We start from the raw sequence: 23818 nt of genomic DNA, 5'->3' as shown, positions 1-23818 counted from the left end.
CATGAACACTTACAAGACTAGAAGCGACAAACGACCCACATAAACGAAAGGCACAAAGCTAGCATAAAAGCATAGCAAACATGGTGACACATGATCCACGGCAACAGAAGGCACAAAGTTATCATCAAAGCATAGCCGAATAGAGCGAACGCCGTTAGAGCGTATAACGCACTGCCTCTAACTGCTAGAGCGTATAACGCACTGCCTCTAGCTGATGGAGCGTATAACGCACTGCCTCCATCGGTGTGGAGCGTATAACACACTGCCTCGAAGGTACTATGTATAGCGTATAACCACTGCCTATATGTCTAAGACCTGGCCAGACTCTCGGTAAACCAAACGACACTCAGGGAACAGAGCGTTTAACGCACTGCCTCTCGCTCCCCCCGACCATAGACCATACACCAATCCCCGAAGGGTAGCGTTAGTTCATTCCGATAGTATACAACTGATACTACCGTCATCTATTCAAACCAGCCAACAAAACAAATGCACAGTATAACTGACTGTACTAACATGCGTGAACAACATCACGACTCAACTCATAAGATAGTATAACTGATCATCCTACTTATCATATGAACAAGAGTAACCAAGATATATGCAAACACAATGTCATATAATAACTGAACACAACACAACATGTGAGCAAGTACCAACCGTTCAATGTTATAGTACTCCAGCTATAACTTTAACATTAACCATTCAATGTTATAGTAACCCTAACCATAACATAAACTCTGGATGCGAGGTTATAGTAACCTCGACTATAACTTCAACATATATAACTTGAAGTTATACTTACCTCAACCATAACCTAGGCACGTAACTCAAAGTAATACTAGTTCCAACTATAACCTTGAGCCATAAATCTCAGGGTATGTTAGTTTCAGCTATAACCTTAACTCGTATCCAATGTTATAGTAGAATCAGCTATAACCGGGATTCATATTTCCAAGGTTGCACCTATTTCAGCCATAACTAGAATAACTACCCAAAGTTGTATTAACTTTAGCTATAACACTTGAATCATCATCAAGGTTATACTAGCTTTAGCTATAACTTTGGAGAGAACTCTTGGCCGCCTATCATGCCGCCACTAGGGTCTGATTCGCAAACCCTAATTGCGCTCATGACACCCATAATAAACATGTAAACAATATACGAGACATAAATAAAACATTAAATCATATGCAAATATGCGAAACATAATTAACATGATAATAAACAATCAAAACATGTACTAATCATACAAATCAATCATTAAATCACATTAATTACATCAATTGGCATAAACACAATTAAAGGAAAACACCTAGTTACCTTTTTAGCAATTAAAGACCGCAATAAAGAAAGCCTCATGAATGACACGTTCATCAAGACTTGTCTCCAACACGTGTCAACATCCCCATTAATCGATACTAAAGAATGCGGAAATCCATACCCTTGTGATAGAAATCGTACCACGCAAATCTTCTTTCAAAAACGCCAAAGGAATGACATCTTCTTCTTTATCCATTAAAATAAGAGACCTTAAAGGTAGGTCCAAAGGTCCATACAAATAATTTCGAATAAAATATTTGGAGATAAATACGTTGTAAGGATAAGAGCAAGGATTGTGAAAATATAATTTTCTTTTGAATTGGGAAGAAGGAAAGATATTCAACAATGGAGTCAAAGGGAGAAAAGAGAACAAAAGAGAGAAAAATGAGGAAGGAGGCGCGGCACTTTCACGCGTGAGAAAAGAATAGAGCAACCTAGTTGCTAGCTTAGAGTTTTATATTTATAAGGGGCTTAACTAATGGGTTTTGGGTCCATTAGTTCATACAATAGATTACCTGATTGTAAATTGGATTGCACGATATAAAAACGAAAGGAGAGCTTATATAAGAAAAGTAATTATTAATTTAGAATAGTCAAATTGTGCCCGGAAATTTTAACCCTTCCAAAAGTAGGCCAAAACGAGGAATAATAAATTATAGAACGGAAGCGATAAATATATTTATATTCAAAATAAATTATTAAATTCCGAAATAATCATTTTAATAAAATACTTTAATAATAAAATATTATTATAAAATACAGGGTGTTACATACTTTATTACTAGTATATGATATACACCACAAACTTCATTATTAGAGTATAGATTATACGTTATTTATATAGAATATACTCGGGTATAATATTGGATCATTTTATTCGTTTTAGTTGTCTTATTTTTGTATTTTTTTGTGATAGTGAGAAACAATATCACACGTTATATTTAATAATTTCACATCTTACACTAAACAGTATCACTACTTCAGAAGTACTTTACATGCCTCTCGTTTTTTGTGTGTTATCAAAATACATCACACTCAGTGTATAAAAATATCACAAACTATGAAACAATATCATAAACATCAAAATGAAATATCGCAATTCATAATAAACAAGCTCACATTTTTTTAAAACATCATTATTGTTTGTTACATTTATTATGCTTCTGCAGTTTTGTCAAACAATATCAACATGTGTACACAACAATATCACAACATTCTAAAAACAATATCAAAGTAAGATGTAAAAATCCATATCCACTGTTTTTTGAGAATCAATACCACATAGAAGTATGATATTGTTTAGCAAACTATGTGATATTGTTTAGCAACTGTGTAATACTGTTTCACAATGTTTACAAATATCACAAACTGTAAAACAATATCACAAACATCAAAATAAAATATCGCAGCTCATAATACCACATAGAAGTATGATTAGACGTGGAAAAAGTATACCGAACCCGAAAAACCGATCGGAAATACCTGAATCGACACCTGACCGTACACCCAAAAGGTATAACTGAACTTCACCCCGAAACCTGAATCGACCTGAATTGATTCGAAATCGAACCGAATTTGTAATATCCGAAATAGACCCAAAATCGAATGAACCTGAACTGTTTCAACCTGAATTGTTTTAATCCGAACCCATATATATCTGAACCGATTTCAACCGGTATATTGATGACAGAAACCCAACATTGAAACCCGAAATGGCCCGAATGTACCTAGGCGTCACATCTAGGGTGTCTTTTTTTACATGAGTGCCACCCATTTGACGTCAATGAATTAATATTATATCGTAGTTATGCAAACAAACATTATTTTTACTTTTAAAAAAAAAATTATTCGTATTATATCCAATGTTTTGAATAAAGACCTAATCCATTGACATCCGATACGCTTATGACCTGACTCAAATCTCATATGCACTGATATTAACCCGACTCGAACTTTATTTTGCATCGATATTGACCCAACTCGAACCTGAACCGATCCGAAATATCTACAACCGATTAAAAGTGAAAACTGAATCCAACCTGAGTTGAACCGAACTGAAATCGGAAAAAAAGATAAACCAAAATAAACCGATTCGAAAGAACCCGAACCGAAACTGGTCCGATTGACCTGTTTGCCACCTCTAAGTATGATATTGTTTAGCAAACTGTGTGATATTGTTTTACTGCATATCTGTTTTCTTTTTTATTGGGAAGCAATATCATAACAATTATAGCACAATATCACACGACACTTGAAAGAATATCACACTTTACCAAGAGTTATATCAGACCCAAAAGAGCCATCACTACTTGTTTACTATTATAAAAAGTTTACCATTATATTCCTTGTCCTACAAACATTACATCCGGAATGTTTACAATTTGTTCCAGTTACAACTTTGTGCTAACGAATCTAGTAGTCCTAATTCCTTCCTCTACTTCTACCTCGGTTCTTAGGATTTGCAACGGTCTTTACTCTACCTCGTTTGTATGTTATTGTGGGCTCCTTTCTACCATCTTCACCATCTCTTCCGGAATCAGCTCCTTTGTAAAACAAATACATAATAATAGTCAGTTATTATTTTTGGACACTTTTTATTTTTGTATAACAATAATTATAGTCAGTCCTAATTCCTTTCTACCTTTTTGCATAAAAAACTGTAAATGTTAGGTTTTGGTTTTTACCTTTTCCTAGGAGATTGCCGAAGAATTGGCAATTCTGTGTTAAGAATCAGTATCCCAGTACAATCCTTCTTTGCTGTCGGCGGAACATCTTCTTTATTTGCCTCCTGGTGAACAACATCGACCTTCTCTTTTGTCGGAACTTCTACATTTGATACTTCCTACTTGAAAATCTAATGTATTGAGCTTGGTCTGCTCACCAATCCACCGTGGGAACTGAGATTAGATTTTACAGGATGCCATATTGAGCCAAGAGAGTTGAAATGGCGGTGACCAATTAGAACTAATGTTCCACTCCACAACGTTGTAGCTTAGGTCTAGATACTCTAATCTTGACAGGTTATCTAAGTGGGATTCTAACAGTGCACCTTGTAGAAAGTTCGATGAGAGGTCAATGTGAACAAGGGACTTGCATTCTCCCAAACCTTGAGGGAGAGGGCCAGTAAGAGTATTAAGGGAGAGGTCCAAATCTTCCAAGTATGACAAGCTTTTTATAGATATTGGAATAGGACCATTAATACTATTATTATTTAAATCTAGTTCGCACAAATATTTGAAGTCCCCCAGCCAGGAAGGTAACATGCCTCCGATCATGTTTCCATGCAACCTCAAAATCTCCAAATCATAACTGACGCATTTGGAGTTATTTTTATGGCTACCTTCTATGCTTGCTCCAATAGAATTGTATGACAAATCAAAATTTATGAACTTGCATAAGTTCCCTAATATACCCATGATCGCACCTCCCTGCACACGAGTAAAAGTATTGGAACTGAGGTCGAGATATTCAAGATTTCTCATGTTTCTTATCGAGAGTGGGATTGAGCCATATAATTTATTGTTTGAAAGGTCAAGGTATCTTAGGGAGGTCATGTTGGCCAAAAGATTTCCCATGATCGCACCTCCCTGCAGTGTTCCATTCAATGAGTTCGCTGAAAGATCAAGGTGTTGAATATTTGAAAGCCAAGTGGAATTAGAGAAAAGGCTAAGAAATAAGGGAATATGAAGATCACAATTAGTAAGATATAAGCCTAGCAGAGAAGACGTGTTGAGTACACTGTTGTGAGATATAACAGTATGGCCCATGTTCTTTTTTTTGGTGAAATGTGAATTATATTAGAATAATTTAAAATTTCGGATTACATAGTCACCATTACATCAATCTATTAAGACACCATCTAACTTAGCCATTAACAAATACTAGTCCACGGTGTCCAAGACATCTGTTGATATTTAGTCCCCCAAGTAATACACTGCCCTCGCATTTGAACATCAATCTTCACCTTAGCAATAATCACAGCAGGTAGGGGAACCCTGAGTTCTATTCTACACAAATTCCGAGCATGCCAAATATGATAAACCAAAGCAAGGATAGCAGCAAAGACTATCTGTTTCTTCATCAGTGATCTGCATCTCCAATGTATGCTCCATTCCAGAATACCACTATTAGGCATATTGATCCCTAGCCAGCTCTTCAATTGGCTCCAACACATTGCACTGAACACACAATCATATAGAATATGCTGATGAGTCTCAATGTGAGTCAGGCATAGCTCACATCACCCATCGGTGATAATCCCATACTTAAGTAGCCTATCCTTGGTCATAAGTTTCTGCTGAATAGCAATCCAACCAATAAAGGCATGTTTAGGTAGATTATCTTTGTTCCAAATCAGAGGAAACCAAGACACCTTGACCTGACTTCCTTGCAATCAATGGTACCCAGTTGCAACAGAGTAACCATGCTGCTCATTCCAGATCCCAGTACAGAAGCCTTCTTTCAATTTTTCTTTGGTTTTGCAAATCATACGCCAGGACCAGCTTGTATGCATAGGAGGGGTATAAGTGAGCCAGTCCTGCCCCTTGGTGTAGATATGGTTGACCCATTTGATCCACATATGGTCAGCCTTGGACACAAACCACCAAACAAATTTACCCAACATAGCCAAATTCCAATTCCTACAATGCACAATTCCAAGACCCCATATTTCTTGTCTCTGCAAACCTTCTCCCAAGCAACATTAGGCATTTTATGGAACTGATCAGAGCCACCCCACAAGTAATTCATGCAGATCCTCTCAATTCTGTCCAAAACAGTCACATGGATAAGAAAGATGCGTGCCCAGAAGTTATGCAACTGAGTCAAAACAGCTTGAACGGGGACCAATCTACCAGCATAGCTAAGCTTCTTGGCCCCCCACCCTCTATATCTCATCACCACTTTCTCCACCAATCTAGAACAATCTCCTATGGCCATTGTTTTATGAGAGATTATTATCCCTAGGTATCTAAAAGGAAGTTGACCCTCTCTAAACCCATAAATGTTGAGAATATAATGGACCTCCTCTTCTCTTATCCCATTGAAGTAAATATCAGATTTCTCACAATTCATCACCAATCCAGAAGCCATAGAAAAAGTAGATAAAGGCTCTCAGAATAACAATGATTGATCTTCTATCCCCTCTACAGAACATTAGGAGATCATCTGCAAAGCACAGATGAGTCAACCTAGGTGACCTACATAGAGGATGAAAAATAAACTCCATAGTAGAGGTAACCTCAGCAAGTATCCTACTGAGATACTCCATACAAAGAGTGAACAGCAGAGGGGACATGGGATCCCCCCTGTCGGATCCCTCTTTTACCCTGAAAATACCCAAAGCTATTCCCATTAAGTGATAAAGTAAACCAGGGTGTAGTAATACATTCCATAAGCCAAAGAATGAACCTTCTAGGGAACCCCAGAGCCTTCAGCATTTGCTTGATATAATCCAACTCAATGGAATCATATGCTTTTTTCAAGTCTATTTTCATGATACATCTTGGTGAACATGTCTTCCTCTTATACAATCTCATCAAATCTTGGCAAATGAGGATGTTATATCCACAATGTCTCTTCCCTTTATGAAAGCACTTTGGTTCTCACTGACAATACTAGGCAAGACTCTAGCAAGTCTGTTGCAAATAACCTTAGAAATGACTTTATAGACCACATTGCAGCACGCAATGGGTCTAAAGTTAGCCACACTCTCAGGCCTAGACTTCTTGGGGATCAAGGTAAGAGTAGTGGCATTCACCTGTTTGAGCATCCTGCCAGAATTAAAAAATTCCTGAACTGCACCAATGAGATCAGCTCCTACCACATCAAATGCATCTTTAAAGAACTGGAAGGTGAAACCATCAGGGCCAAGAGCCTTGTTAGGAGGAATGGCTGCCAAAGCTTCCTTAATCTCAATTTCAGTTACCCCAGCAGTAAGAAATTGTCTATGTTCATCAGTAACCACTTTGCCTTTCCTAACAGTTGGAACATGTACCCTTGCCATAGGTTTGCACGTCCCCAACAATTGCTGATAATATTGAACAAAAGCCTCCTCAATATCTATAGCATTAGTGCACTGCCTCCCATCAAGATCTTTGATAGACAAAATTCTATTCTGCATTCTCCTAACCTTAATAACACTATGAAAAAATTTAATGTTCCCATCTCCATCAGAAACCCACTGGACTTTAGCTTTTTGAGCTAGAAAGCTCCTCTTTGCCTCTTCCCTTTTTCTATACAGCAGAGCAGCATCTTTGGCTTCCTTCTGGAGGACTAGATTCATAGGATCCAAATGCAATTTTACCTGAGCATCACTTGAGCTAGCTTTGCAGTAGTCTCAATCTGAGCATAAGCAGACCCATTCAAAGCTTTCAAAGGCTTTTTCAGCAACTTAAGTTTCTTCACAAACTGAAAAATTTTAAGACCATGAATCTGAGAATCCCAGACTTCCTTCACAATGGGGAGAAAATCAGAGTCCTTGCCCCACATATTAAAATACTTGAAACCCCCTCTTTTCCTTACACTATCAGGTCTCATAGTCAAAGTGCAAGGGCAGTGATCAAAGAGGCCTTCAGGATGGAACATAATAATAGTATCAGGGAATTTAAGAAGCCATTCATCATTAACCATGGCTCTATCTATCCTACTAAATACCATGTCACCCACATCATGTTTATTATTCCAAGTGAAAAAAGATCCATGTGCTGGAATATCCCCAATACCACATACATCCACACACTCCTGGAAATCCCTCATCTCAGCAGAAGAAATTTCAGAGCCTATCCTTTCATCCATAGCAAGCACACTATTAAAATCCCCCATTACCACCCATGGACCATTAACAACCTGATGCATCAACTGAAGAGACTGCCATAGAGATAATCTTTCAGAAACCCTATTAAAGCCATAGACTACAGACATCCACCAAATAACTCCAGTAGGTAAGAAAGTGACTCTAGTGTTGATCACTTGAGCCTCAGAACTGAGCACCTCCACTTTATAATTAGTAGCATCCCAAATAATCCAAACCCTGCCACCATCATGACTCCCAATATTATTAACCATAGTCTATTCATTCCCAATACCCTAGTGAACTTTATTAATTGAACTAAGTCTAACTCTAGTTTTTAATAAACCAAAGATACCTACATTATTATTATGCAAAAATCACCTAATGTCTTTTTGCTTATTCTCACTATTCATGCCACGAACATTACAGAAGCCAATGCTACCCATTTTCCAGCATAGTTTGTTCCCCAGTCATGTCCTCCTCAAGCACCCTCCTATAGTGGACAGAATGCTCAAGGACTTCCATAAATGTCCTCCTACCAGCACCAATCCGAGTCCCCTGCCTAGTCAATCTTGTAAGAATTCTAGCAGGAGATAATGGAGTAAAAGAAATAGGTATATGAGTGACCATCCCCCTAGCATATCCACATCCAACAGGCTGTGACTGGACCAAAGAACAACTTGGTTCAGGATCCACAGGAAGCACTGGCTCAGCTGGTGGTTGTTGAGGCCTCCCCTTAGGAACCCAAACTTTTCTCACCTTCTGTTGTCTAGGCTCCTGTTTCTTCCTACAATCCCTCTGTATATGACCAAGCCCTTTGCAACCAGCACATAGAACAGGTTTCCACTCATAATGCACTATCTGCCTGTGCACTACATCCATTTCATCAACAAATTCAATTACATCAGGTAATTTCATCCCCATTTTAACCTCAACCATCACTCTAGCATTAAGGTGGGTATTACTGTCAGTTCTCACTGGCTTTCCTACCAAGCTAGCAATTTTCATTAACGCAGTGCCCCAAAATTTCAAAGGTAAACCATAGAATCTGATCCATATGGGCACCATATCCACAGCTTCCCTGACCAATTTTGAGGACGGAGTCCATTCTTTAACAACCACGGGTTTGTTATCAAAAAACACAGGACCCGATTGCAACATACGCACTTTCATTTCTTCAGTTTTGAAACGCACAAGGAAAATACCATTAGAGTGAAAAGAAATTTTCTCATACTCTGTATATCCCCAGACCCGTTTAACAAAACCCTCCACCACTTTGAACGGCGGGTTAGCACCCAACACATAACAATACACCGCAGTTGACCAATATATAAAGTTCGTTCTCAACATCTTCACAAGTTAACTGAAGAGGACTTAACCTAGACAATTCAGACGCACGGGAATTATGCGATACCTCCGTCCAGTCACTACCGTCATCAGATTCCTCCTCCACAATCGAACTTATCCTATTACTTAAAGTAAATGGACGGATAACATCCTCAGATTCATGAACGTGTTCCTCACACTGAATATCAGCAAGAAGAACATCGTCATCATGATCCAAAGATTGAAATCTCGATCCACTAGCTTCATTATTTGGCGTATTACTAGATTTTTGTGTTTTTATTGAATTATTTTGTGATATTACTCTAATTATTCTATTAGATTTGGGATTATTCCGTTTTTTTCGAGCCATTGTGTAGATACCTCATTTCTGCACCTCCCGCAAACCACCCGGTGATGATTGGGCCGCATGTTTGGTATACGGAACGATTTGTGACAGTTCGTAAGTTTATCGTCAAGTGGTTGCTCAAACACGGGTGTCTACCTCTTAATTGTCATCTACGTGCCGATACGGTCGTAATAGCAGTAATTAGAGTACATTTGGAGTCCGGGTCAAAAAACCATCTTCATTTTCTAGAACCGAGTCAGAATATTCTGGAATGTTTCGGATATTTCTATTCCATATTTTCCAATCTTTTAATCTTTGGTAAAATATCTCCCGTAATATTCACACAAAATATTAAGGAAACGAGATTAATCCGCTATTCCATAATAGAAACGCGAAATCTTTCTTCCGCGAGGAAACCATCGAGAAAGGACGCAGCGAGCTTGCGCGCTCTTCTAAGGGACGCAGTGCTGTTGCGCCTCTTCCTCGGTCCTTTTCTCTTTTTCCGTATCTTTTCGAGATTCACTTCCAAAGTTTCTCCGAAAACCCTATTTCCTCCGTGTGATTAGTATAAATAGAGACCTTCGGTCTCACATATTTCTCACGCGAGTGTCCGCCCTTCTCTTCTCCCTTTGCATTCTAGAACACGTTCTTACTTTTTGGCGCCTACGTGCTTGAACTTTCGACCACGTAAGCTCGGATCCTTCTGAGTACCAGCCTCGTTTTGCATGACCGACCAATTTGACCAACTCCACATAAATCAACTTAATCAACTTTGTTCGTTTTCCTCCTAGAGGGCACTTTCGTCGTACATTCGAGTCGAGCATCATTAAACGTTAACTTAGTTCATCTCGTTTCGTCAAACATGTAAGTCTGAGGGTGTAAATCCTTCTTTTATTTATTGTTCTTTATTTTTTGTAATCATTATTGTAAGATTTATGTCGAAAGTATGTTTAAAACCGATTTGTAAAACCTTATTTCAAACCCTTTTTACGGATTATCAGAAGACAACCGTCGAGAAAGGACGCAGCAACTGCTGCGCCTCTTCGAAGGGACGCAGTGCCTGCTGCGCCTCTTCGTGAGGCTGCCGCAGTTCCTGCTTCCTTTCTTCTTCCGTCGTCTTTTGTTAATCCGTTTGTTTTGCTTTTGTTTTCAATTGTTCATTGTTTCGTTAGCATAATAATTCTAGTACGATACTTTTAACCTGTAATTTATTTATAATTCTTCATATTTAATTCATCATTAAATCCCGACTTAAATCCCTTATAATTCATATTTGCGGGTTCTCGTCATTAAAATCAATTCGGGTTTTCGGGATTCAATTTACCCATATTGAGTCTCTGGAATTCATCTTTGATATATTTTCATCTTTCGTTTATCGTCACCGTCATTAATTCGTCATTAACAACTTGTCTAACCTAATTAGTTTTTCTTAGTTCGTTTTAATCCATTATTAACCTATTAATCTTGTATAATTCGTTCTAATTAGTTTCATCCGTGTTTTATCGTTTTTATGACCTCAATCACATGTAAATAATCTGTTAATCACTTCCATCCGAGTCAATACCATTAATCGACCATTAAATTCACCAATAAACATTAACCTGATGCGGTTCCGGCTTCACAACCAGAGCTCAACCCAGAAACATACGCAGCGACTGCTGCGCCTCTTCCAAGGGACGCAGCTCTGTTGCGCCTGCTCCCGGGGTATTTCTGTCCCTGAACTCCCGTTTCTGCCTTGACCTAATTTAGCTTACGTGTTTAATTTACTATTATTCGTATTATCACCCCTAATTTCTGTTCGTCAATTCATTTATTCTTTCTTTTCTAAATTATCCGTTTTACATGTATTTTCGACATAAATCAATAAATCCGATGTAATTATTGTAATTTTCTTTATTGTATTTGTTTTTGTTGTATTGCTTGTATGCTTTCATATGCAATTAACCTAAATCTCAATTCGACTTAATTGTTCAGTAATTACGTGATAACCGACTTAGTATTAATTCTCACATGTTAGGATTAATCTAATGGATGTTGCATTGCATGCATATAATTGACAATATATCGAGTATAGATAATTTCCCTAATCATTAGTAGAGGCCGCTATCGAGGCGGGCGGGATTAGGTGTTCGATCAAAAGAGCTTCCTAATACGTACCTCACCCCTTACTCCAGATCTCTGTGAACATCCGTGTTCATTGGCATCCACGAGAGTCATTCTAGACATAGAATGCTAAGGGTAACGAGTTCTTGGTGTTCATGTCACTACTTTATGTCTTGACATGCCACGAGGTATTCGAACGGTTTCCAATTTTCCCCAATAAATTGGTGGCGACTCCACAAATGCAAACGCTTGTTCCCAAGCGCCCCCGTGGCCCATGTCCACAGTTTGGCGACTCCGCTAGGGATAATACACTTACGTGTAGCCAAAAGGGTGAAACTTGAACAAGGTTAGGGAATAGTTTGTACAAGACAATTGTCGGTTTTCATAACTCGGTCTTCCTAGATCGTTTCATTCGGCCTTCTTAGGCCCAACCCAACTCATTCGACCAACCGTCCCGTCTAAACGGTCCTAATTCTTATTTGGGCCTAAGGATGAATAGCGATTGACGTCATCATACCATGGTACTTACTCTTGTTTGTATCAAGGACTTTCACTACTTGAGGAAATGGACTAGGAATCGGCCGTACTCTTGTTTGGTACGAGCCTCTCAACAGACCTCGGATTTGATTATTCGGTATGGCAACCCACCCTTTAAACCAAAACCCTTCTAAATGCACTCAACATCCCGTTATAATGCTCGTATAATGTTTATACCATATGTGATCACCATTTCTAAACAAAACCATGACGATTTTTTTTTGTAAAATCAAAATCCTTTTTTAAATGTAAAAATTTCGAAACTTAGGCCTAACATTAGCGAAAAACCACTCGAAACTCTGTCCAATTGTCGATGTTGGACCTTTAGTCCTAATTAATTGTTTTGATAATGACAGTAATGATTTGTATGTGGACTTAATGTATAAACATATGCGTGTAATTGTGTGCTTAAGTTTTAATTTAGAAAGGAACAATTACAATGACGCAAGCTTGAAGTTTGGACCAAGGAGGTACAACTTCAAATACACTTGATCGATGTATTCAAGCAAGATCAAGATTAGAAAACAACCACGAGACTCAAGATGAGAGACTTGTGAAGAGACGATTCGTTTACTGAAGATCTACTGAAGATTAGTTAGTATAGGTCGTCATCCGGTAATGGTTTTACTTTGTTTGATTTAAAGGTTAGTGAAGTTATGACCTAATAGACATAACTTCATTGCTATACAAAAATGATGCGTTAATTTTTGGAAAATATATTTTTAATGGTTTATAAAAATAAGAGAGTATTTATTTTAATTGGAATTAATTAATTAGAATTTAAGTTAAATAAACTATTGGTTTGTAACACGATATTTATATCGTCATGCAACATAGGGCTTTAACTAAATTCTATCTCGATTTGTTGTGGGCTATAGAAGCAAGAAGTGGACCGAAAGAGCCCTAGAGGCCGGCCAAACCCTAGGTGGCCGAACCCTAGGTGGGTCGAACCCTAGGGAGGACGAAACCCTAGGGAGGCCGAATCCCTAGGAGGCCAAACTCCTCCTTCCTTTTGCTTCTTACTTGTTCATCAAGTCATTTAGGGATTTATGTTTCCAGAACATTCCTATGCCCTAATTCCAGAACATTCCTAAACCCTAATTCACTCTACTATAAATACTCTCATTCATTCAACATTAATTGTTGACACACACATCTACACTTTTAGAGAGAAAAATATTTTAAGCAAAATTCTTTGAGCTTTAATTTTTATTTTCCAAATTTGCTTATACAAAAATTGCGCATCAAATTTGTCAATCACTCGAAGAAAAATCGTTATAGGATACTAAGTACACAAGGATAGTATACTCACTCGCATAACGTGAGATTAGTATTTGTCGTTGTACTTTTCTTATTAACGTAAGAGCAACCTAGAGTATTTAGCGATACTCAATCTGAGTTATAATCATATAGTTGATTATACGAGTGGATTGATAATTTTTGTAATCCGGAGAAAGGTACTAAAAGTTATTAATCGAGAATAGTGGACGTAGGTTTCGACTTGTGAAACTGAACCACTTCAAAAATCCCGTGTGTCTCTCTTTCTCTCTCTCTTTATTATTGTTATTTCGATTTTGCATTTATTGTTAATAATTTAATTAGTTTATTTTAATCAATAAAATCAAGTAATTAATTTATATCATATATTTCGAAAAAGCGGTCATCGTTTTTAATACTCAATTCACCCCCCTCCCTTCTTTCGTATTCGATCAATAGACTCCTCAATTGGTATCAGAGCCTCGTGCTCTTGATAGCCTAACAGCTAGAGTTGGATCGTTTTTTTTGTAGTCTATTTATCGTTTTTTCCGCTGCATTTATTTTTTATCAAATGGATTCCAAACACCTAAAGTGTCCTATATTCAATGGGAAGAACTATGGTTTATGGAAAAATATGATGACCCACTTCATTAAGGGAAACGACTGGGAGTGTTGGTTGATTATCAAGAATGGTCCGAATAAGATCTTACTTGCAACCAGTAATGGCACTACCGTCGAAAAGAAAGAAGAAGACTATATTGAGGCGGATTATAAAAAGGCTGAGAAGAATTCAAAAGCAATAAGCTTATTGCAAAACGGTATGATTGCCACTGAATTCGATCGTTTCTCAACCAGTTCATCTGCCAAGGAAATATGGGATGGTCTAGAATTAGCCTATGAGGGAACCACTGTTGTCAAAAAGCAACGTATGGCATTACTAATGCGAAAATACGAGTTGTTTGCCATGGAGCAAAACGAGTCAGTTGATAGCATGTCCTCTCGCTTTTCTAGCATCATCAATGAGCTAAAGAATTTAGGAAAAACTTTTGACTCCGAGGAAATTGCTAGAAAAATACTCAGGAGACATAAAGTATCTGTCATAGAAGAATGTAAGGACCTAACTTCATTATCCTATCAGGAGCTACTCGGAACCTTAATGGCTCACGAGATTACTCTAAATCAGGGTGAGGAGGAAGTTGGCACAAGCAAAAAGATGGCCTTACAAGCTGAGTCTAGCAAAGTTGATGATTCTTCAGATATTGAAGATGAAACTGCGTTGCTTATTAAACGTCTTAAGAAAAGGTCTTTCTTTCAAAATCAAAATAAGATAAATAACAAATCAAAGCAAACTCCCAAGAAAACTTTTGAGTCAAAAGGGTCTTTCTCTAATCGTGGATGCTTCAAGTGTGGTGATAATGATCACATGATCAAAGATTGCCCTACATGGAAGAAAATTAAAGACAAAAATCAAAGTGACAAAACAAAGAGAGAATTCAAGCAAGTTATGATGGCATATTGTTGGGGAGACTTGGACTCTGAAGATGGAGAATCCGAAGATGAAGAAGAAACTGCCAACGTTTGTCTAAGTAGCGTCAGTCTTGACCTATTCTCCGAAAGCGACAATGAAAGCAATGCTTCAAATGCTGAGAAGTGTCTTGTTGGAAATTCAGATTCAGATTCAGAGGATGAAGAGGTAGAAATGAAAGAAAATAATCTATGGTATCTCGACAGTGGATGCTCGAGACACATGACAGGAGACAGAAATCTTTTTCTTTCACTAGAGCCCTTCTTTGGTGGCAAGGTTACCTTTGGAGATAACAAGAAGGGTATGATTATTGGAGTAGGAAAAATTTGAATTTCAACCTCTCATTCAATCGATAAAGTATATCTGGTAAGTGGTCTTAAACATAATTTACTTTGTATTTCTCAATTATGTGACAAAGGAAATAGAGTTGTTTTTCATGCCGATGTTTGTCGTATCATAATTGAAGGTACTAGTAATGTTTTACTTGAGGGTCACCGTATGAGGAATGTGTATATGATTGACTTAAATGTTGTCAATACAAATTCCTTTGCGTGTATGAAAGCAACCTCAGATGAGTCTTGCTTGTGGCACAAGAGGTTTGCACACATTAGTCCAACTATTCTAAAGAAACTTAAGTCCATGGATTTAGTTGAAGGCTTACCCTCAATTAAATTCGAGCAAGAGACAATGTGTGACTCATGTGCCCGCTGCAAACATGTTAGATCCTCTTTTAAACCTAAGAGAATAGTTAGCACTAAACGACCACTTGAGATGGTACACATGGATTTATGTGGACCTATGAGAGTTAGAAGCCGTGGTGGATCAAAGTATATATTTGTTCTAGTCGATGATTACTCAAGGTATGTCTGGCCAATCTTTCTTTCCTCTAAAGATGAAACTTTCGATGAATTTGTGGTATTAATGAAGCTTGCCCAAAATAGATATGATAATAAGCTTATTTCGATTCGGACGGATCACGGCACGGAATTTGATAATCAATTATTTATAGAATATTGTAGGGAAAATGGTGTGGGGCATAACTTCTCCGTACCACGTACCCCACAACAAAATGGTATCGTGGAACGTATGAATCGAACCCTAGAGGATATGGCTCCTACTATGCTTTTGTGTAGTGGCCTTCCGAGAAGCTTTTGGGCAGAAGCTGTTAGTACCGCATGCTATGTGCATAATAGAGCTATGATCCGACCTATTTTGAAAAAGACTCCCTATGAACTTTTAAGAGGGAGAAAACCCAACATATCACATCTCCGTTGCTTCGGGAGCAAATGCTTTGTTCACAATAATGGTTCGGATCATAGTAAAACTTACAAAGTGTTCAATAAAAGAACCTTACGCATAGAAGAAAGTGTTCATGTTCGCTTTGACGAAGATAATGTGTTTGATAAAGTTGAACAGGAAGAAGAGGATCCAGATGAGCCCGATTTCTTTCTAGCAAGAAATGAGCCCTTAAATGAAGATGAAGATATTCAAGGTATCAATGATGAACTAGAAAATTCTGCAAACAATCCTAAGAGAAGTGATGAGTCCATAGTTAATGATACTATCGACCCTTCCTTAGATAAAGAAAAAGATCTTGAAGTTCTACCTAATGATGTTGTAACTTCCGATCCAAATCATGATATTTCTAATGAAGTTAGTGATACTTCTGAAGAAAATCCCGAGTTCAACTCAGGGGGAACAAATCATGATTCCACGTCTGCAGATGGTGCGAGTTCATCAAATGATAATGAGCCTAGAGTTCTCAAAAAGTGGAAACATCAAAGCTCCCACCCTTTGGACAAAATCCTAGGGGATCTAGAGCAAGGCATTAAAACTAGAAGGTCCTTGAATAATTTCTGCTCGTTCTTTTCATTTCTATCAACCATTGAACCTACCAATATTAAAGAAGCTCTTGCGGAACCTGATTGGATAACTGCTATGCAAGATGAGCTTCAACAATTCGAACGCAATAAGGTATGGCACTTGGTGCCACGACCTAGTGATCGAACTGTTATTGGTACAAGATGGGTGTTCAGAAATAAATTGGATGATGCAGGACTTATTACAAGAAACAAGGCTCGACTAGTTGTCCAAGGCTACAATCAACAAGAAGGGATCGATTATGACGAGACCTTTGCACCTGTAGCAAGACTTGAGGCTATTCGTCTCATTATTGCCTTTGCTGCTCATAAAGGAATGAAATTATTCCAAATGGACGTTAAGACAGCATTTCTTAATGGTTATTTGGAGGAAGAAGTCTATGTAGAACAACCTCCCGGATTTTTAGATAGCAAGTTTCAAAACCACGTTTATAAATTAGACAAAGCTTTATATGGTTTGAAACAAGCTCCAAGGGCATGGTATGACAGATTATCCAAGTTTTTGTTACAAAATAATTTTACAAGAGGATATGTCGATAAAACCTTGTTCCTAAAATCCGAGGGTTCTAATTTACTTGTTGTGCAAATTTATGTAGACGATATTATATTCGGTTCTACTGATGAAAAATTGTGCAAGTATTTTTCTGATCTAATGGCTTCTGAGTTTGAAATGAGCATGATGGGAGAACTGAAGTACTTTCTAGGCTTACAAATTCAACAAACAAAGGAAGGTATAAAGATTCACCAACAGAAATATATCAAGGAACTAATCCGAAAGTTCGGTATGGAAAATGCAAAATCATACGATACACCTATGGTACCTGAAAAGAAGATGACTATAGATGAACATGGTAAGTGTGTCGATGAGACTACATATCGAGGTATGATTGGTTCACTTTTATATTTAATCGCAAGTCGTCCGATATAATGTTTAGCGTATGTGTCTGTGCGCGATTTCAATCGTGCCCTAAAGAATCACATATGATTGCAGTTAAACGTATCTTGAGATATTTAATTGGTACATCTAATTTATACTTATGGTATCCACTTGAGTGTAATTTCGATCTAGTAGGGTATTCAGATGCATATTATGCAGGATGCTCTTTAGATAGGAAAAGCACTTCTGGGTTTGCTACGTTTGTTGGACCTTGTATTATCACATGGGGATCAAAGAAACAAAATTCAGTTGCAATGTCTCTCTCTTTGAAGCCGAGTATGTATCTGCAGGACTGGTATGTTCTCAATTACTTTGGTTAAAGCAACAACTATGTGATTATGGTATAAATGTAGGTCGTATGCCTATTATGTGTGACAATACGAGTGCTATAGTAATTTCTAAGAACCCTGCCCAGCACTCGAGGACCAAACATATAGATATTCGACACCATTTTCTACGGGATCTTGTAGAGAAAGGCAACATTTCACTTGAATTTTGTAGTACCGAAAGGCAATGGGCTGATATCTTGACTAAGGCATTAGCTAGAAAACGCTTTGAGTTATTGAGACTTGAGATTGGTTTAATTAGTGATAATTAAATCCGTCATAATTATGTCTGGGAACCTGAATGACTGGCTAAGAAGATGAGATTGTACGATTGTGTCCGTATATTTTTGTTGCAAGTTTAATTATGTTAAATAATATTTATTTTACGTGTTATATCTTGCTTATGTGTATGGTAATATTTTATATTTTGCATAATCACATTTCCTTACAAAAATTCGACAAAATCTACAATAAACTGCCAAATATAATAAAGATATTTCTATCTTATTATATTCCTACACAAATCCTGCCTAAACTTCATCACAAGATTCCTTCCTAATCTTATATCAAATAGGAGATAATACCAAAAACAAAAAAAACAAAAAACAAAAAAAAAAAAAGGGAAAGCACGAAAAAAAAATGTCGTCAAAAAAAAAAAAAGGGAAAAGTGCCGTGAAAAAAAAAAGGCACGAGAAAAAAAAAAAAAAAAAAAAGGAAAGTGCCGAAAAAAAAAGGAAAGGCATTAAAGAAATAAGGAAATTGGTATTATTCTCTATCTTTAAGGAATCTATTCTTACCTAAACTCAAATTCTTTATGCATAATGACCAATCAACCTACAACCCGTTTTCAATCCAAGAAACATGTTGTTATTAGAAAGAAAGTAACCCAATCACCGCCAAGAACCCGCTCCACCTCACCGGCCGACAACCCTCGTTCCCCACGGACCACCGCCGACATGCCCGACAACGACAAGAAGCGACGGAAATTGGTTAAGGGTAAGGGAAAGTTGGTTTCCGAAATTGAGGTAAGTTCAAAGACTGGAAATTATATACTTCAAGATGGTTCTTCACGAGTTCTTTACGCACAGCATATGGATGATTACACCAACAATGGACTGAATAATCTTCGTTTAACTCAAGTAGAACGAAGCAATATCAATCAAGTTGCTCGATATCGCATTCACGCAGGACGCGTTTATTCGTTTGATTGGTTAAAGAAATATAAAGCACTTGGTTTTTTCAAGAATTTTCTCAAAGATCAAGGATGGGAAAATATTGTTATTGTAAGTGGTCCTGTCTTTCCTATTGAGGTATATCAATTTTATGCTTCTGTTCATCTTAAGGAAGAAAATTTGTTTGCTGTGGTTAATGAGACTTCCATAAAAGTCTCACCTGGTGATTTCTGCGACTTGGCTCGAGTTCCTGGAGGAGGAATCGAAATCAATCCAAGCGTAGAATGGGGAAGTATGTTACCTGAAAAAAGGTTGATAGTAAAACGGTATTTCAAACAAGATGCGACTTCATCTGAGACTATCTTAACTGCGAAGTTGTCGCCAATCTTAAGGTTCTTTCTGAACTTTCTTTGGACTACCATTGTTCCTCGAAAAGAAGGTAGAGATAAATTCGGGGCACATGAGATGATTATGATGAAGGCTTGGCTTGAAGGAGAAAAGGTTAGTCTACCCTCGCTTGTGTTTCATAAAATTATTCAAGCTAGTGTAACAGCTAAGATGGATGATTTAGCTTCTACTTTAAGTTTGCCTTATGGGAATTGGATATCTCGAATTTTAGAGAAGAAAGGAGTTATTGGGAAGAATAGTTATGGAGTGATATCAAATGACGAGATGAGCGATCTTTATTTATCTTATATGAAGCTCGTTATTAATGGCAACGAATTATGTTTCGAGACAAAAGGCGAAAAAGGAGAAATAGGAGGAAAAAGCAATGTGAGTTTTGATATGTTGGATTCTAAGATGGATTTAAACTTTACTTCTATTCTTGGACGGATTAATGAACAAGACAAGAAATTAGAAGAATTGTTTGATCTTATTAAAAGAGAAAGGAGAGTTGATACTAGTGGACCAAGTGAAGTAAACTCGGCTCGTATAAACACCGTGTTGTCACGGTTTGATACACGAATCGATAGTGTTCTTAAGGCCGCCGTGCGAACACATTCTGAGTCTACTCTTATGAAAGAAGGTTTGGCTAGTTTGGTTAAGTTTGGTGATGAGCTCTTGCAATCTGGGAAGGAGATGAGGTCTGAGATGCAAACTATATATGAAGCAGTAAAAGCTATGACTTTGAGGATTGGTAACTTCGATACTCGATTGACTGCCCAAGCTGCACTCCTAGACCATTGTCATGCGCGACTCGAGGACTTGGAATACCGAACCCGTCCTAGGTCCAACCCGCCGAGCCCACGTTACCCTTGACCATCTTGCCCTAATCCATTCACCTAGCCTTATCTTTTTTAATTCCTTTGCTCACAATAAAAATCCATTCTTATGGATATTAGCTTTTTCAATTCCGCATTATTCCTTTTGTGATTGCAAGTTTATAATATTATTATGCTAATTAAGAACTAGATTGCGTTTAATATAATATGTTTTTCATGATTATTTCTTGTCTCATAATATATTATTCTGGTAGTTTTATGTTTGTTCTTATCTTTTCAATGATGCCAAGAGGGGGAATTGTTTTTATGATTTGCGACCGTCTCAAAGTTAATTCTCTCATGGCGTTCTATAGTTATAACTTTGAAGAGATTATTAGTTTCTACGCTCAACTGTTCTATAATTTGGGAAGTATTATGTTGAGGGGGAACTAGACTTAGATACAAATCATAGGAGACTTGTCATCATCAAAAAGGGGGAATTTGTTGGACCTTTAGTCCTAATTAATTGTTTTGATAATGACAGTAATGATTTGTATGTGGACTTAATGTATAAACATATGCGTGTAATTGTGTGCTTAAGTTTTAATTTAGAAAGGAACAATTACAATGACGCAAGCTTGAAGTTTGGACCAAGGAGGTACAACTTCAAATACACTTGATCGATGTATTCAAGCAAGATCAAGATTAGAAAACAACCACGAGACTCAAGATGAGAGACTTGTGAAGAGACGATTCGTTTACTGAAGATCTACTGAAGATTAGTTAGTATAGGTCGTCATCCGGTAATGGTTTTACTTTGTTTGATTTAAAGGTTAGTGAAGTTATGACCTAATAGACATAACTTCATTGCTAGACAAAAATGATGCGTTAATTTTTGGAAAATATGTTTTTAATGGTTTATAAAAATAAGAGAGTGTTTATTTTAATTGGAATTAATTAATTAGAATTTAAGTTAAATAAACTATTGGTTTGTAACACGATATTTATATCGTCATGCAACCTAGGGCTTTAACTAAATTCTATCTCGATTTGTTGTGGGCTATAGAAGCAAGAAGTGGACCGAAGGAGCCCTAGAGGCCGGCCAAACCCTAGGTGGCCGAACCCTAGGTGGGCCGAAACCCTAGGGAGGTCGAATCCCTAGGAGGCCAAACTCCTCCTTCCTTTTGCTTCTTACTTGTTCATCAAGTCATTTAGGGATTTATGTTTCCAGAACATTCCTATGCCCTAATTCCAGAACATTCCTAAACCCTAATTCACTCTACTATAAATACTCTCATTCATTCAACATTAATTGTTGACACACACATCTACACTTTTAGAGAGAAAAATATTTTAAGCAAAATTCTTTGAGCTTTAATTTTTATTTTCCAAATTTGCTTATACAAAAATTGCGCATCAAATTTGTCAATCACTTGAAGAAAAATCGTTATAGGATACTAAGTACACAAGGATAATATACTCACTCGCATAACGTGAGATTAGTATTTGTCGTTGTACTTTTCTTATTAACGTAAGAGCAACCTAGAGTATTTAGCGATACTCAATCTGAGTTATAATCATATAGTTGACTATACGAGTGGATTGATAATTTTTGTAATCCGGAGAAAGGTACTAAAAATTATTAATCGAGAATAGTGGACGTAGGTTTCGACTTGTGAAACTGAACCACTTCAAAAATCCCGTGTGTCTCTCTTTCTCTCTCTCTTTATTATTGTTATTTCGATTTTGCATTTATTGTTAATAATTTAATTAGTTGATTTTAATCAATAAAATTAAGTAATTAATTTATATCATATATTTCGAAAAAGCGGTCATCGTTTTTAATACTCAATTCACCCCCTCCCCCTCTTTCGTATTCGATCAATAGACTCCTCAGTCGAGTCAAAATTCGGGCCTCAAAACCCATTTCAAAGCCTCACTTCGAGTCCACTCCTACAACTACACTAAAGTTAACTAGAACCAACATTTTTCAAACTTCGTCATTTCCTCAAAACTCACTTGACACAAGTGGCACACTCCCACTTCACAAGTCAAAACATTTCTTTTCAAGTAAGTGTGCTAGAATGGTCGATCGTGTTTTGATTCGTCGTCGATCTCTTATCCAGTTTCCAAGATGCCTGAAACAAGCGACGTGAACTTCAACCAACTCCAGAATGGTAATGATCAAATCCTAGCTGCGCTAGCTCGTCTCCAAGTCACTCAAGACCAAGTGTACGATCGCCTTGATACAATCGAAGGCCGAATATATGCCGTGGAAACGACGATGCCTCCTCGAGAAAGTGAAGTGTCTGATGAATTTGTGAATAACTTCGGGGACGAAAACCCTCCCATAGGTATGACTACAGCTGAGAAACGACTCCAATACTTGGAGGAACAATTGATGTATCTCAAAGGGGATGACATTTATAGGGAAAACAATCGCAAATATGAAGCCGTGAGTTCCAAGTTGCCAACCAACTTCAACATGACAGATATCCTTAAATTTAAGGGGCATGAAAACCCTTTGAACCATATCCGTGCTTTCAAGGACTACATGTCTATCAAAGGCATTAGACCCAAGATGTTCTTAAGGATCTTTCCTTCATCTCTTGACACCATCCCAAAACAATGGTTCTATTCTCTAGAACATAAGAAGATCGCTACCTGGGATGATACCGCAATTGAGTTTGCCAAACAATACGCGGATAATGCTGAAATTCAAGTCAACATGCGCACTTTAGAGGTTCTTACCCAAAATGAATAGTACTCAACTTGTTAAACGTCCAGACGAAGCTACCCTCGTAGAGAAATTCGTGGACAACCTAAAGCCCATCTATACAAATCATTTGAGGTACCAAAACATTAAGACCTTTAAAGACTTAACCGTACTAGGAACAAGGATCGAAGATGACATCCGTAAAGGACTCTTGTCCAAAACGGCAGGTCGTGGATATCAAGGCTCATCAAGTCGTTCTTACGGCTCTACTAGCAAAACTGATGAAGTTAACCTTCTCGAGCCGTCTAAGAAGAGTACCCCACCAAGGAAATTCACAAATCTTGGGGACACGTATTCCAATGCTCTAAAAAGGTTGAT

General features: G+C 37.5%; 1 protein-coding gene across 1 annotated transcript; it reads right to left on the bottom strand.

The window, feature by feature from the left end:
* Positions 1–7623: 7623 nt before the first annotated feature.
* On the bottom strand, positions 7624–8388 carry LOC141649687 (uncharacterized). The gene has a single exon (XM_074458369.1). The coding sequence runs from the start codon at positions 8386–8388 to the stop codon at positions 7624–7626; it is 765 nt and encodes a 254-aa protein (XP_074314470.1).
* Positions 8389–23818: the final 15430 nt, after the last annotated feature.

Source organism: Silene latifolia, chromosome 3, assembly GCF_048544455.1.
Source record: "Silene latifolia isolate original U9 population chromosome 3, ASM4854445v1, whole genome shotgun sequence".
Taxonomy (NCBI): Eukaryota; Viridiplantae; Streptophyta; class Magnoliopsida; order Caryophyllales; family Caryophyllaceae; genus Silene; species Silene latifolia.
This window is presented reverse-complemented; position numbering and strand designations above follow the sequence as displayed.